The following is a 15,326-nucleotide window of genomic DNA, read 5'->3' as shown; positions in this document are numbered from 1 at the left end:
CCATAGTACTTTAAGTTTAGCTTTGTGGGAATGCAAGCAGAAAATATTCTGGTCTAAGAATTTTACCTGACATCAGTGAGCTGAATCAAGGATATATTAATAAAAAAAAACCCACAACCCTGCCAATTTTGACAGAACGGTTATATAGTCTTATGTTTGCAGGTTGGAAAGAAATTGTCTGCATAATATATTTGTTAAGCTAGAATGACTCGGTTGCATGCCCGACTGTTTTTGTTTAGTAAGCCAGCTGTAAAGCTAAGCTGCAATAAGACGATGATCATAGTAATATAATTACTAGCACAAGGTTAGCCAAAGTGAATGTGTAGCCAAGAAAAATTAGATGTCTCAGTATGAGTCAATGCATTCATTTTCCAAACAGTTTGACTGTACAAGGTAGATAAAACAGTGTTTAAAAGGTACTGGTAACAAGGTGGTTCCTAATAGCTTTCAAGCTGCACTACATTGTTCTGCCATATCATGATAAAGCAATAAAGGTAAACAAAGAATCAAGCCCCACTGGAAAACAACCTTTTCGTCCCAATAATAAAAGTTTCATAAAGCTAACTGACATTTGCTGTCTGTTAAATTAAATCCATAGCTGGATGTAAAGTATCTGATGTAAAGTATCAGGGCCATGAGCAGCACCCCCTGCAGTGGTTTAGCTGCCTGGGTTCAAGGCCAATTCTGACACAGCACAGCTGTGTAACTTCACATGCTGCTGCTGTGAAAAAAGCTGCGTGAAGCCTCTTGCCTCTTTACTTGGGAGCTGTATTTAAGCTGAGACACTTGCCCTTGGTCCTTGACCGAGCCACACTGCAGCTATACCTTTTCCTGGCCACATGCTTCATCACTACAGACTTACCACATAATCGCTGCCTGTTGGCTCACCCTGTTTACTGTCACTGGACCCAATCCTGACCCTGACTTGACTTTCTCACCTTGATCTTGGACCTACCCCACCACCAGAGACTTGGTACCTGGTTACCCTCACTGGACCTGCTCTGCTTTTCTTGCCTGGGTACTGTGGGACTGCACTCCTTGCTGGGGAGGTCTCTGCCCCTGCCTACCTTGCTGGCACCTTTAGCTCTTGTCTCATCTTCCTTTACACAGCAGCTTGTGCTGCTCCTTGACACAAAAATCACTTGTGAGCCCAGCAAAAGTAGCAACTGTTATCTGGATCAGTATCAGTGTAACAGAAATAAACATCAGTACTAAGTCACTCCATCATACCAGACAACATCAATTAAATGACAGGTCAAACCCATTTCATTTTACATCTTTCATTTAACTGTTTTACATGCTGTACAGAACTTCTTCTCCATCTCCCTTGTAAATAATGCTCTGCCCAAATACTGAAACAAAACCTGCACACATTACTTTAAGCTATTAATTCAACCTGACCTTACAACATAGATTACATCACCACCCAGCTGGCTTTCAGCAGAGCTGCGGATGCTTAAATCAGTTCTGAACTAGATCCAAAGGTTAAAATGTGGCTAAGGGGGCCGCTTTCAGGAGAAATCTACTTATGCCAATCGTAAGTTTCACTGAAAGTTTGGGTAGTAGAGGTGAACGGAGGGATGAAGGTAGGAGAAATCAGGCTCTTCACACATTTTTGAAAATAAGAGTTGGTTCAGATTGCAAAAAGTACCCCACGTGCCTAGGGATCTGAATGACAGGCAGAATCTGTAGAACGAGCCCACTGATTTCCATGGGAACTTAGAACTTGCTTGTCTTGAAAATACCATTGGATATCAGCCCCTTCTTGAGATGCTGAAATACCAGTGGAAGTTAGTTTTTAGCATCTTAGTTACCTGTGCAGTTTTGCAAGTGTTCTTCCCAAACCTGACTCTCATTTATATTAGTGCATCCCACGGAGCGAAGCTGAGTACAGAATTTGACTGAACTAGGTTAAGAAAGAGACAGTAATATTAAATCTGAATTTCACTGCTTTTAATTTTAGACAAGAACTCTAATGTAACTATAATGCAGCTTTTAAAATTTTTACAGTTCTTTCCAAGCACCTCAGCTACAGTAACTACAGAATTTCTAAACTTCCCCTCTGATTATTATTCAATTCAATTATTTATGTACATTAAAAACGGTCAGAGGAATTCTGGAAACCATGACAAGTGTTCCAGATCTCAACACCTATCATTGCCAAAACAAAGGACTTTGAAAACAAGTTTCAAAGTATTCTACTGTCAAACACTGTGGTTTGTTCTTTGAATGTACATGTTTATATATAGATATTAGATATTTTCACTGAGCGACACAGCTGCCAAGTTACGCTCCTTTAGTTTTAAATGTCAAAACATTCACGTTTTTCTGCCTTCCTATGCTCAGAAGAAAAAAGGAGAGAAAACTTTTTGTAATTCAAAGAAAAACCAGCGCTGTCAGAATGAATTTCAAGTAATCTTATAAATGACTTGTATTTGATGGATGATGCTGATCCGTTCTTCATTCTTCATTTTAATAATGAGTACTTCTGAAGAACTAAGAGCAAAGTTGCAAAACGAAGAAGTGGTAATGAAAGCTTATGGGTTGCACTGATTTTGTTACTATCAACGGTGCCTTGTAAGTTTGGGCAGGTTTCCCCCAAGCAGCCTGTCAGTTAGTTTAGGTACCAGTTACCCCAGCTGCCAGCTAGTTTCTACAGGCCTCAGAACTTGAGTAAATTCTGAGCTGGTTAGCTTATGCCAATGACCAACCACACTGGCTAGCTGGCAGTAACATGACTACAGGTATATTTACATGGTGATTTGGTGACAGCAGGACTACAGCGCAGATATACCCTGAGCTGTACTTGAGAGAAACCATGTTACCAGGCCTTCCTCTTCATTACGTTGGCTTCAGTGCAGCAAATATGGGAAATGACCAGGGTACAACAATCCAGCAATCACTTAGTGCACTGCAGTGAATGAGTTAGCAAAGCTCAAGTATATTTCTGATGAGAAAGTGTCTGCATTTTAATAAGGGCTAACTGGAATCTTGTAGCACCTCCTGGCAGACTGAGAAAGAAGCAAGTCTGAAGACTAGATTCACAACCTTTACACCAGGGACTTGAAGGAGCTAAGGGAACAGCTCTGTGCAGTCTATTCCAAAGCAGGCTGATAGAGGGGAAATTCACCCGTCAGTTTGTTAGTCCTGTACTTCTTGACAGTGATTAATCCAACGTGGGAAAAAGTGAGATTTTAATCTGCAGAAATATGGCATTCAATTCATTACAAAACAAGCACATCCAAATGGTCCATTCCCAAGGTTAGGGCTCCAAGGTCTATCAACTTTTGAACTGACAAGAGAGGTTTATTGCTCCTGGCCCAGAAAAATCATCACAGAGTAATCACAGACAAGTTCTAGAGTTTCTTATCTTCTCTTACCTTCTCAGCTGGCGTTGTGCCCGCTGAAATCAGTGCAAGGATGAATTAGGACTACATACACAAATCATCTCAGAAGGAAAAACTACCCTGTCCTCCGAGCCGTATTTTAGGTTCGTGGAAAAGTCAGGATTAATTTCATATTCCCGTAATCAGAGCTTCAGCCAAAAGCAAAATCTATTATTAAAATCACAATCTTCAACAACTACTTATTCACACACACCCACAAAACGGAAATATAAAGTTTCTAGGGGCAAACAACCAGACAGGACTCAGAATAGGCTTTGCTTTAGAAGCACAGCAGTGAAAACATTTCACTTTTTCTAAAGTTATAAAAAAGAGGTCTGGCTCCAGGGAAGTAGGTGACACTGAGCCCTCTGACCTCAAGTTAGGACTCCTGTCATGACCCCATACATCAAGTCTGGTGGGCAGCTGTACAGGGAACACTCCCCTTACAGGAAAGGAGAGAAAAACAATGAATGTGGGAGAAGAGCTGCAGGACTGCTCATCTACCCAGGTAATGCTGCTCCACAACAAACATTTTAAATAACGCAATGAAAATGACTTTTCTTCTACAGCCACATCCACTTTTGGCTAGGAAGCCATTCCAAAACGGACAGTCCTATGCTGAACTACTAACCATGTGGAACAATACCGGTGTTTTCTCTGCCATGGGCTGCTTTCCAGTAACTGACTGATGAGGCTGCAATCTCTCCAGCTGCTCCTGGAATCTGCATCTCCTGTGTTTCTCTTTCATCTGTTCTTCCTTTTGAGATAGTTCTATCTTACTTTCTTCTGTCCTGAAAAATATACACATTCTTTTTTGCTTTAACTTTTTACTTGGGAGAAAAGACATCCTTGTTCATCTGTTTGCATTCCTTATTCTTATGTTTATACCATACACTTGAGGGTGGATCGTGACGTGAAAGGCTAAAATAGATTTAGAAAGCACTTATGGTGTTTGTGGGGGACACAGGAACTTGTCATTGGGTGAAATCATCTCTCTCTGAAATAACAAAGAGGAGGAGCAGACCTCAAACTTCTGATAAGCGGTGACAATCTGTCTGGAGAGCAAAACATGCCATTTAGCAGAGGCTTGTTTGAGATTTCATTCCCTTTCTCCACACCAAAATACTCAGCTTTCTAGCCATTTCCTTTCCTATCTGCTGCAATAGTGGCAAGTTCCCCCTGAAGCAAGACCTTCCATCTTTCTATATTTTGAGCAAGATTTCATCTGCCATTTCCACAGCAAACATGAAAATCAATTTCTTCACAATCCTTCAAGCCTCAGGTGACTAAATAATCAGAATAGCAAGAAAGAAAACTGAAATATGTTAAAATCAATGTGAGCTATTATTCAGCAACAACAATAATCCAGATTCTTGCCAAGCTACAGTCTGCCATCTATGCAGCAGGCTAACAGGTAGAAAAAATGGAGTTTTTATAGAACTGATGGAAGCAGGTATCAGGAGCTTCCTGGAGGAATAAACCACAACCAACCATCTGCCTTTTAAAGCTAGTACATGCCAACTGAAGTGTTTAAGTGATAGGGTAGACAACTGAAAAAGTAATAGTCTCTGGAACAGGCAGATTTTCTTTTTTTTCCAAGGGCTCATATGTCAAAGTCAAAATGTTAAATGTCACCCTGAAAATAGCAGGCAGAATATAGCTTTTGAAGAGTCAGTATAATGGAGATCTCCCAAATAGCTGGGCAGGTGCACAAGGTGACCACCTGATTTCACTTTAAAATTAGATCTTAGGCAGAATACACTTCATTAAGCCTGAGGAGGCAGAAGCCCAAGTAACTGGAGAAAACTCTCCAATTTCGCAATTGTTCCCATTGTTATTTCTCTCTTCTAGCTTTCCAAGGAACTCCTGTGGTAAAAACAGCTCCTCATGGTTATACTTTGCCACACTGAGCTCTTGCTTTTTTCTTGATGACAGAGTGAGAATTGCTTTGTTCGGGGGAAATAAAAAAAGAGATACAGGAAAGGATTAGATCATAACTCTCCCATTATTGGTACAGGAAGACAGACCCTTCCTGACTTATTTTCTATGATGTTATACATAGTAAATTTCAGTTTCATTCTTCATAAAGGCGATCAAAACTGTATCCCTCCTACCTATAATCAAGACTAAAGAAAACGCTTAAGTTTACCATGTCAGAAGTGCCACAGTAAGCCATGTCTAATCCTAGGCCAATGCTCTGATCTACTAAATCTGGCAGCCTCTAAAATGTTAAGCAACAGCTGCCAAATTTGGTCGTCTTTCTAGTTAAGAGAACCAGACACATCCTTTTGCTCCAACTTAGATACCAGATAAATCATGTTCTTTAATCTTACACAATTAGATCAGCCCTAATTAAAGCCACTGGTGACATTTCTTGTGCAGTACCTTGGTAATTCTGTTGTGGGCAGAGGAGACTCTGGAATGTTTCCTGAATGTTGAACGTTCTCAGCTTCCACTTCACTTTTTCTTTCTATGTCAGCTCCATTGCTCCCCTGGCTTGACAAGCGGGCATTTCTTTTCTCTGGTTGCAGTCTCATCAGGTCCCTGGAAATCACCTTGTTTGTCTCTTGTCTCAGTTTATGATATTGTTTTTGACTGAGTTTAAAGGCACCCATCTCTTCCAGACTTTCTGCATCTTGTTTCGTGCCTCTGAGTCTTTCAGCTGGGGTAGGTGCATCATGAAGAAGCTCTGAGGCTTCTATACGGGCTCTACGGAGTTGCTGCAGCAGTAAGCTTTTCCCTGAGCAATTCTTCCTGCAGAGGAATAAAAAAAAAAAGGATTTAATCAAGATAGAGCATTACATGAATAAATCTATGCTCTGAACAGCTTCTCATGAGTAACAGCTCAAAACAAAGACTGGACATCTACACAGATTAAAGGCTGTCGATAAAAGCAGCACCAGCATACAAGTAGCACAAACACCACAGTGACAGAATGTGAATCCGATCTTACTGGGAACTTTTTACCTCTTCTGGATTTCAGGCAGAAGAGGCAACTAACTACTAGAAGAGCCCTGAATAAGTGTAATGTTGGCATGGAAATCAGGTCTGCAGATTTTTGTCTTCTTTGGATATGGGTACCAGGACTCAAATACATACAGGAAGAGTTCTGATTACTCTTAGGATTTTTGAGCGTTTAGCTTCATTTCACCTATACCTCCACCAAGCTACTGTGACTGCTGCATTGTTGGCAGTACAATATTTTGATTTTATTCTGCTGTGAAATGTCCTCTCGTGACATCTTAAGCAGATAGGGTTATTTTGTTTTGCAGTTCCATTCAGTGATGAGGCTCCCAGGTTATCTGCTACAGGAAGACTGTCATCTGTTTGTAGCTAATATACCTTGTTCTGGTAGTAGCTGAACAGGACATGGACTAAGTGACAGATTGCTCCAGTTGGATATTGATGTTGCAGTTAGGTGGTGTGTCTGAGTACATAGCATCATAGTGCTCTACTAATCCAAACTAAACGTGCTTATTGAAACAAAGAAAATCCAGATGGAGAGTACTCTTCCTTCTTAAGGATCTCACTGCTCCTGCCATCGCATCAGCCAATCCAGAACCACCAGACCAACATTTACATTGACAGCTGTGATACTAAGGAGCATGCTTAAGTAGTGTGATCATGTTAACGCCTTCCCCACTGGATACCCAGGTCACAGCACCAAGCCTGCTGGAGTTGAAGAAGCATTTGGATGTGCTCTCAGACATATGGTTTGATTTTTGGGTGGTCCTGTGTAAGGCAGGAGTTGGACTCTGTGATCTTTGTAGGTCCCTTCCAACTCAGGATATTCAATGATTCTGGACTATATGATACTCAGCATTTACAAGATGAGTGACCCAAACTCTAGGCTGTGACAATTGACCCCATCTACACAGATGTGGGCTCCTGATGATTGCTTTCCTAACTTTTTTTCCTGAGCAGCGTGTCTAGAAGAATGTTCTGAAACCATCAGAGCTGCAGGATAACACCAACCTCAGGCAAGGAGTTAGAGCCCTTAAAGCTTTGTCACAGAGTAAGTCAAACAAGAATGGACCAGGCGAGACAAAGAAGGGTTTGCCTCAAACAAGTTTGAGAGTTAGTAACCTTCGTCTCTAGTATGACAAAATGGAGAACCAAACTTGGACTGTGTTCTTCTGTAGTATACTCAGAAAATAAAGTAGGACTTTTAGCAGAAGTGCATTTACTGGAGAACAGCCTTATAGTGCTAGAGATGGCACTGGACAGATGGCACCAAACTATCTGACCATACTGATAATAAACCAACAGCGTATTTTCCATGCTAAGGAAGTGCCTGGAGATCTTAAGACTATAAGATTATCCCTCCAAGGCCTTAACACGTAGGTATATTGTGCTACAGCATACACAGCCCTATTTAATAACTCCATCCAGGTAAGAGTGAAAATGGCACTGAACCCATGCGATCAGGATCTTGCACTGCTGAGACCATGGGGCTTTCTTACTTAGAAACAGAACTGAATAATGTTTGCCATGTTTCATTTGTGCATTTACTTTAACACCATTAAAACAAACCAAAATCCACTCAGCTAAGCTCTATTCTCCATCACACCAGATTTACACCGATGCAACTTCTGCATTTGCCTCAGTGACAGCGGGAGTTCCCTGAGCATCATCTCATCCCCATTTTCTGCTGGTTTTGGATTAGATGTCCTAAGTTACACTGAGTATTCAGCTCTGTTTCTTGCCAAGTCATTTATTCTTTCAGACTATTAAAAAAGAGTAATTGGCTGGCACAACAATACAAAGTGTTCTGCCTGTCCTCTGTACTACTGTAATGTGAACTTACGTGCATCAGGTTTCTAAATATAATACAGAAGATAAATACAGTAAGATGTTTAAAACTTGACATACCTGTTTCACATTAAATGGATGTTTAAAAACCTATGGGTATGAATCAAGTCCTAAGTTTAGTAACAGGAAAAGGCTGGCATCTGTGCCTATTGAAGAATCTCTGGTTTAGGATCCCATGACTATATATGCACACACATCTAAACAATTAAGAACTGTGAGTATCTGTGCCCACATAATGTATTCAATATTGCCTTTAAGTCAACATGCATTCTAGTCTATTTTATTACTGCTAAAAATAAAGGCTTGTCTGAGTCAATTTGCTGTAACATTTTGAAAGTTTGCTTCCAAGTCATTTAAAAATAGTTGTCGTGTCACTTAAACATGTCTGGAGAAAAGAGTCAGGTTTCCCAGCCACCCATGTCTGTCTTTTATGCTGCTTCCACACAGCTGTGAAGTAGCATGGTGCTGTACCATCTCACACCAATCAGTTTCTGACTTCAATATCTTTACCATGCAACAGAGATCTGGGTCCAGACTGAAACACTTTCGTTATTAGGTTGGGCACTTCTGCTGTGAAAACCAGGAATGGAGATATTTCAGTATGTGAGCTCTCGCTCTAATCACTCTTACGGGAATTATTTTAATTTTGTAACACTTGAATTAGGGTCAAGGTAAAGAATCTTACATTCTCCTTTCTGTTTGGTCCTTAATTGTCACAGTCTCTTCTTCAGTGGAGCTGTCGTCTGCACTATGAAATAAATTAGATACTGTTACTTAACTTCATTCAACCTGTGTGTTAGATTTCAGTCAATTCTAAGATGCAAATTTTGAACCACTAGGAAAAACAGGAGACACTTCTAGGGCAGATCTCTAGGCCTTATGGATAGCTCTTCACACTATTGCTCCAGCAAGGCAAAAAAAAAAGCCAACAACACTCAAGCAATTCTAGATCACAGTGTGTTAGTGGCACTCTGCTGTTTATTAACAAGGTTTCTTGTGGTGACTGTTTCCTTCAGTCTCTTGCTGCACTAAGTATGCATCTTGAGAAGGAAGCAAGGAGCTACCTCTGACACCATTTGTTCTGAAGAAAGGACACATCTGCCAGAATCTGTTGCAGACTGAGAAGAATTGGGCCTTCTATAGACTATATAGAGCCCTCTTATCACAAAGGAGGCTGAGAAATCATCTACAGTTGCTTGCCAGGAATGTAGTCAAGGAAGTCTATTTCACACACAGTGCTGTCAAATGCTAGCCCAATTCCAACAGACAGCTGCAAGCATTGCTTTGCAATCACTGCCCACTCCTTCATAGATAGAAAACTTTCTAAATGTTATTCCAGGGATGATTTGCATGTCCCTTCTGTGCTGCCTGCATCCCTGCACCTTTACACGTTCTGAGACAAGTTATTCTCTCCTCAAAATACTTTCATTCTCAGCTATGGGCTATGCCTTCCTATTAAGGTCACAGAGGTGTGAAAGAAGAGAAAACTAAGTTTATTTCACCAGTATGAGATGCAGAGAGAGGTTCCTTCCAACTTCCCACTTGGTTATTGATTCTAACAATAAAGCCAGAATTTACCTTTGGTTCTCATCATGGAATGTTATTGACTTCTGTGGTTTAGCATCTCTTAAATCAATGTACACAGTTTGAGGCTCTGGCAGGCACGGTAATTTCATTGTGTCCAGCCTCGGAGAACTTGCTGAAGATGATAGGAAGGCAACATCCCTAAGTACAGAAAACATTGTTTTACTTCCTCTCCCTTATCCAGAGGAGAAATTCTGCAGGACACCGGTTATGATTGAAACAGGGCTGTGAAAGAAGCTTTGTGCTTGGCTACTGCACCAATTCAAACTCTACTTTTGCCTGCTATCCACCACCTTCCAGAGCTCAACTCAAAGATTCAGCTCCCCACCAGGAATACAGGTCACAGGCAGCATAATGAGGGATATTTAGTTCTTAAAAACTGATGTTGTCCAATTGTTCTGTAGAACAAAGACAGGCAGTTACTGTACCCAGTAACTTACAAGACCCCAGTGTCAATCAGCAAAAACAGACCCCTTTTTCCTCTCTGCCTCCTTCGGGAAGTCCATTCTATCCTTCAGAGCATAGAAAGTACAAGTCATCTTCATGGCTCTTCCTGCTCTGCCAGCAAGGAGACTTTTAGCAACATTAGTATTTAATTTAGTATTTTAGCTGAATCAGGACCAGTAAGAGAAACTGCAAGCCTTAGAAATGACCTAAATTACAAAAAAACATGGCCATGATCATTAGCTCAGCCTTGTTCCCCTTCCTTTCCCATTCATCTCAAATCTGGCAAGATCTAAACAGAACTGGTAGAGGAGGCTCAGGTGGCAGGATGCTGCCTGTTAATTATCAAACATACATGAAGGACTGAGTCTGTCTTTTAACACCACTACAACATATTCCAACAACAAAAGCTTTCTGCAGAGGATACAGAGAAAAGCACCTAGAGAACACCATGAGTTTCCAAGCACCTCTACCGCCAATTGCAACTACCTATGGTACATGACAATTGGAGTAAAGGACCTACTTCTTATTCTCTTGCTCTTCTTGAAAGGAGATCTTGGTTGATGGCCTCCTGCTGCATGGAGACATTGTCGTGGACTGCCTGCCACACAGCTCTCCTAGTTTTTCCATGAGCTGATGTTCAGATCTACACCTGAAGGTCTCTATGAGAGAACAACAACAGTCACCATCTGTGGTATATTGGGTAATCCAGTGGCAGAAGACCCTTCCCCCCTTTCTCTACAGCCTGTCCGAACAGGAAGAATAAAAATACTATTGATGTCTGCCTCTGCCTTAATTCACTCCAAACCTTTATCTGTCTTGCCTCTGATTCACTCTTAGGCTGACAGGCCACAAAGCACTTTTTGCAAGCTACAAAAGCAAGACAGAATCTTAAGGGAAGCTAATTCGTTTAAAAAAATATTTTAAAGAGGCAGTCCAAAAGGCTACCATGATCTCCACATTCAAGAAGATCCTGCAGGAATGACTTGAACATATGAAGCTGAGTATTCTTTATTTTTATATGTTTTCAGCAAAGTTGGTACTAATTTAGCAGTATTACCATGATCTGCTGAGAAGGCAAATTCTGCATGAGTGCTATCTTTCTGCTGCTTCTGCTCCTCAAGCATCTTGTCCAGATCCCATTTTTCAATATTCTGAAAGAAGAGAACCAAACTGTGATGGAAGATTCACCACCAAAAGATTGATACTGAATAAGAGTTCCTTTGACTCGCACACTTTGTGATAACCCCATCTGATTCTTCTGCCATACATAAATACAAGTGACACAGAATTTCACCTTACTTATCCCCAGCACGGCCCCACTGTCACCTGCTAGTAGATGAACCAGTGGGTCACTCTGGATACAGCTGTTTAAGCACAAGCCTCAACAATTGGCATGACTGACAAAGGGATATTTGCTGCTTGAACAGGGCTTTTTTCTGTTATTGGCAAGGCTCTGTGTAGGCAGGCACGGTATAATTACTGAAAGACAAACTGTTCCGGGTGAACTGATGCTCATTCAAATGTAACAGGTGGAGAACCTTCTCCTTCCTCACCTGAAAAAAAATATTGCAAAGTCTAGAAGATGTTTCCAGAATGGACTGAACCGACAGCTCCTTAAAGGAAAAAACAGAAGCCCACCTTAAATATCCACTTGACTTTTCTCTCCATAAGCTGGGACATACCTTATATCCTCCGGATGGCCTAGCCTTCCACATTACGAGGAATCTTTCCAACAGCATGTATGCCCCTGCATCCCTCAAAGCCACCAGCAGGACCAGATCCCTGCAGTTTATTTTCCTCTGTCCACCCTTCCAAGTACTATTTTCCTCTCCCTTTCACCATCTTAGAAAGATGAGGTCCCTGACATTCCCCCTAACCTTTGTTAAACAGATCCACAAAGCAGTGCTGTAAAGAACAGGATGTATTTATCCCTTTGGATACTGCTGCTATTCAGCTGCCTCATCCACATCCGTTGAGGCTTCTTCTCTGAGAATCATGAATGCCTTTGATACAGGCTATAGAAAACCACTGTAGACAGTGAAACAGGCTAAAAGATGGTCTGACACGAGGCCAGTCAGCATCAGCTGGGATCTCACAGCTGTTTATCCCAAACTGAAGACAGGATCATCAATTTTGTTAGCACAAATCACATGCACACTGAAGACACGCTCACTGTGCACACTGCTCATTTAGCTACGAGAACCAGTCTGTGATGACAAAGGCTCCCAGGCATTTCAGACACTGCTTGCTTTCACCTCTGAATATTTAATGTGAGGTTTCATTTAAAATAAGATACGCAAATCTATTCTGAAGCACTAGAACTTAAAAGTATATATTTTTTAATTGTCATAATAGACAGCCAATTCCTTTTTATGTCACAACCACAATTAACGTGTGTTTTGGGTGACTGTTTATGGACTTCAGAAAAGCAGAATCGGCCTTGAAAACAGCTTCACCTTGTAAAAACCTCGGTCGTTTACCCCTCCCAATCAAGCATCAATTCTCACTCTTTCCAGAGCAATAAATCTTCATGCACAGCTGAACCATGATCAGATCTATTCTAATATTACAGGCCACAGCTGATACAATGTTGAAGGCTGATGATAGCCACAAGCTCAAGTCTCTCACATCACCATAAGCTAATCTTGGTTCAACAAGATCACTGAGATGTATTGGTCTGGAAGAGTGAGTGAGTGACAACTGAGCTCACTACAGAGAGAACCACATCACGGTTCAGTACAGGTGCTGTTTTATCAGACAGCCTGGGGGGAAAGGCCACACGTGCTTTTACGCTATGATGCGATTGGTACTCAGCTTTTTCAACAATACTGCTTGAATATCAACTATTACAATAAAAAGACCAAATTATTATCTAAGGTGCAGTGGTAAGTCTTTATCCAAGCTTTAATAGGAATGAGACTATCATAAGGTATTGTAAGGGTACAGAAGAGTAAGAAATTAAAATCTACAGGATTAAATTTCAAACACAGAAAGGGACTTAAATATTCATTAAGGAAGAAAAAATATTTCTGAAGTGAACTAATATAATTTCTTCTGATTCCAAACATTCGTTTTAACAATTTTAATTGACAAATTGAGGTACCTTGCTGAGCTGGGAAGTAGCAATCAGATTTCAAATCTAAACATAGACACCACGCATGCAAAGGATACAGCTTTGCCCTCACTATTGTGAAGTGAGAATACGCTGAGCCTGGTTTCAGAATGCACACAAAAACCTCAGGCTTCAGTTCACCGATGTCAGTGATATCAAACATGTTCTGAAGGCAAAACCATGCCTCTCCAAGTAACAGAGCAACTGGCTCGTGCTAAGTGAGATGGGAATTAAACCTAGAACCACTTAAAAAATAAACAACCCTCCAATACTGGCATGATCAAATGATTCAGCACAATGCAAACAGAAAGGTAAGCACTGTCACTCTTTGCCTGTACTAGCAGGGCTCCAATAGCAAAAGGTCATGGTTTTGTTTTTTATTTTTAAGAGTGAAGATCTCAGGAACCCTGACTCTGGCATCACCACACTCCTGCAGAAGAGACAAGATACTGGAAGGCCAGAAAGCTCCCTGTTTTAACGTAAGGCCTGCAAACAGAAGAGACCCCTCACCTTCCCAGGGACAGCTGCGGTGGCTGGTTTTCCTGAATGAGAGCTCAAACCACACCGCTGACCAATGACTTTTGCTACCATTACAGACTGTCAATGGCAGCTCCACAAGACAAAGAGAAGCTTCTTAGCAGTGTGTATCGCATATGACCCAACAAAACTCAAATTCAGGACAAAGAAAAATGCTGTGGCTCGTGCAGAATTCAGCATTTTGACTCTGTATTTTAGTAGGGTTATGCAAACAATGCCCTAGCCCTCCTACCCCATGAACAGCACTCTGAAACCGCATGTTCGGGCCGCTCACCTGCGAGGACAGATGGGTTTGTTCTGGAAGGTGGCCAGCTGTAGAAGTTTCTTTCTTAACACTTCTTTCTAGACTGTCGCTCATGCCATGGGAAGGAGGCTTGACATTTAGCTCTGGGTGGCCTGGTGATGGCTCTAGATATATTTTTGAGAGTATCTTTGTCTTTATCAGCTTTCTTCTCTCTTTTTTATTGCCCAGCTCTTCCACTAATGATGCTATATTAAGCCAAGAGTTCACTCTTTCCTTGGCCTGTTGCCTGCCCAGCTCCTTCTCTTCAAGTCCATCTGTGGAATCTGCAAGAGGTTCTTCAGAAAAAACAGCTCCCTTTTGGCCTGGAATTTCTTCAGCATGGCTGGCAAGACTGGAAGTCTCATCTTTAATCCCCAGTACATGTTCTCTTGCACTAACTTGGGCACCATCTGTTTTTTTCTGAAAGCCAAAACTTTTCAGATCTCCATTCCAGCTCTCCCATGGATATCTTCCTGTTTCCTTTACTTGCTACAGGTAGAAAAAATACACACATGCACAAAGTCACATCTCCCTGAGCTATAGAAGCTGACAATAAACCAAAATAAAGTGACTGGCAGATAGCAACTCCAACTCAGACACCATCTGGTAGCAGCACACACCACGTCCATCACAGAAAACAGTAAGACTGTTTACTTAGCAAAGACTATAGCTTCAGGAAGTGCTAAGCACCCTTGAAATTAATTTGCCTTACATCTGCTCATTATATACCGCTTCTTACACTGAGATAAATGATAAAGCAGCGCAGTAAGTCAGTCCTTCCAGGACAAAATAAGGTCAGGTGGCTCCTCTTCCAGCTTCTTATGACACCTAGTCTTCATCAGTGCAGATGCAATGTCATCATTTTATCTCAGATCACTGGTACAGGGCTGAACTCCCTACTCACCCTCCTTAGTACACTGCTGTTAGTTCTGCTTTTTCTAGACACGTAAAATGGTGGCTGAAACCATTTCAAACTGTCTAAAACTTAGAAGCCATTGCACAGCACTACTGTTAAAACACAGCTGTGCTGTGGCTTCAGCTGCGCTGCAGGTAACGTTCCAGTACTATTTTTGTAGAAGAGTCCACAGACTCAGCAAGCAGCATCGTCTGCCTTAAGGGCTCTGTGTGACTGCCAACCCATAAATACTAGCACGGTCTTTCTGAC

At 41.4% G+C, this 15,326-nt stretch overlaps 1 protein-coding gene across 7 annotated transcripts in view; it reads right to left on the bottom strand.

Moving 5' to 3' along the window:
- C14H16orf71 (chromosome 14 C16orf71 homolog) overlaps positions 1–15,326 on the bottom strand; it is a 104,837-nt gene that overhangs the window by 85,004 nt on the left and 4,507 nt on the right. For 6 of the 7 annotated variants that reach the window (XR_004754694.1, XM_035339973.1, XM_035339975.1 and 3 more), the window contains exons 4-10: positions 14,153–14,650; positions 11,287–11,380; positions 10,750–10,888; positions 9,777–9,923; positions 8,884–8,946; positions 5,772–6,140; positions 4,018–4,177 (exon numbers count right to left, since the gene is read on the bottom strand). Coding sequence is in view for 6 of the 7 variants with exons in the window: in XM_035339973.1 (XP_035195864.1) it covers positions 4,018–4,177; positions 5,772–6,140; positions 8,884–8,946; positions 9,777–9,923; positions 10,750–10,888; positions 11,287–11,380; positions 14,153–14,650 (1,470 nt within the window). In the remaining variant the exon portion in view is untranslated. The remainder of the gene's footprint in view (positions 1–4,017; positions 4,178–5,771; positions 6,141–8,883; positions 8,947–9,776; positions 9,924–10,749; positions 10,889–11,286; positions 11,381–14,152; positions 14,651–15,326) is intronic. The other variant, XM_035339977.1, reaches the window with a different exon arrangement.

Source organism: Oxyura jamaicensis, chromosome 14 (genome assembly GCF_011077185.1).
Source record: "Oxyura jamaicensis isolate SHBP4307 breed ruddy duck chromosome 14, BPBGC_Ojam_1.0, whole genome shotgun sequence".
NCBI lineage: Eukaryota > Metazoa > Chordata > Aves > Anseriformes > Anatidae > Oxyura > Oxyura jamaicensis.
Note: the sequence above shows the minus strand (reverse complement) of the source record. Positions and strands in the feature narration are given on the sequence as shown.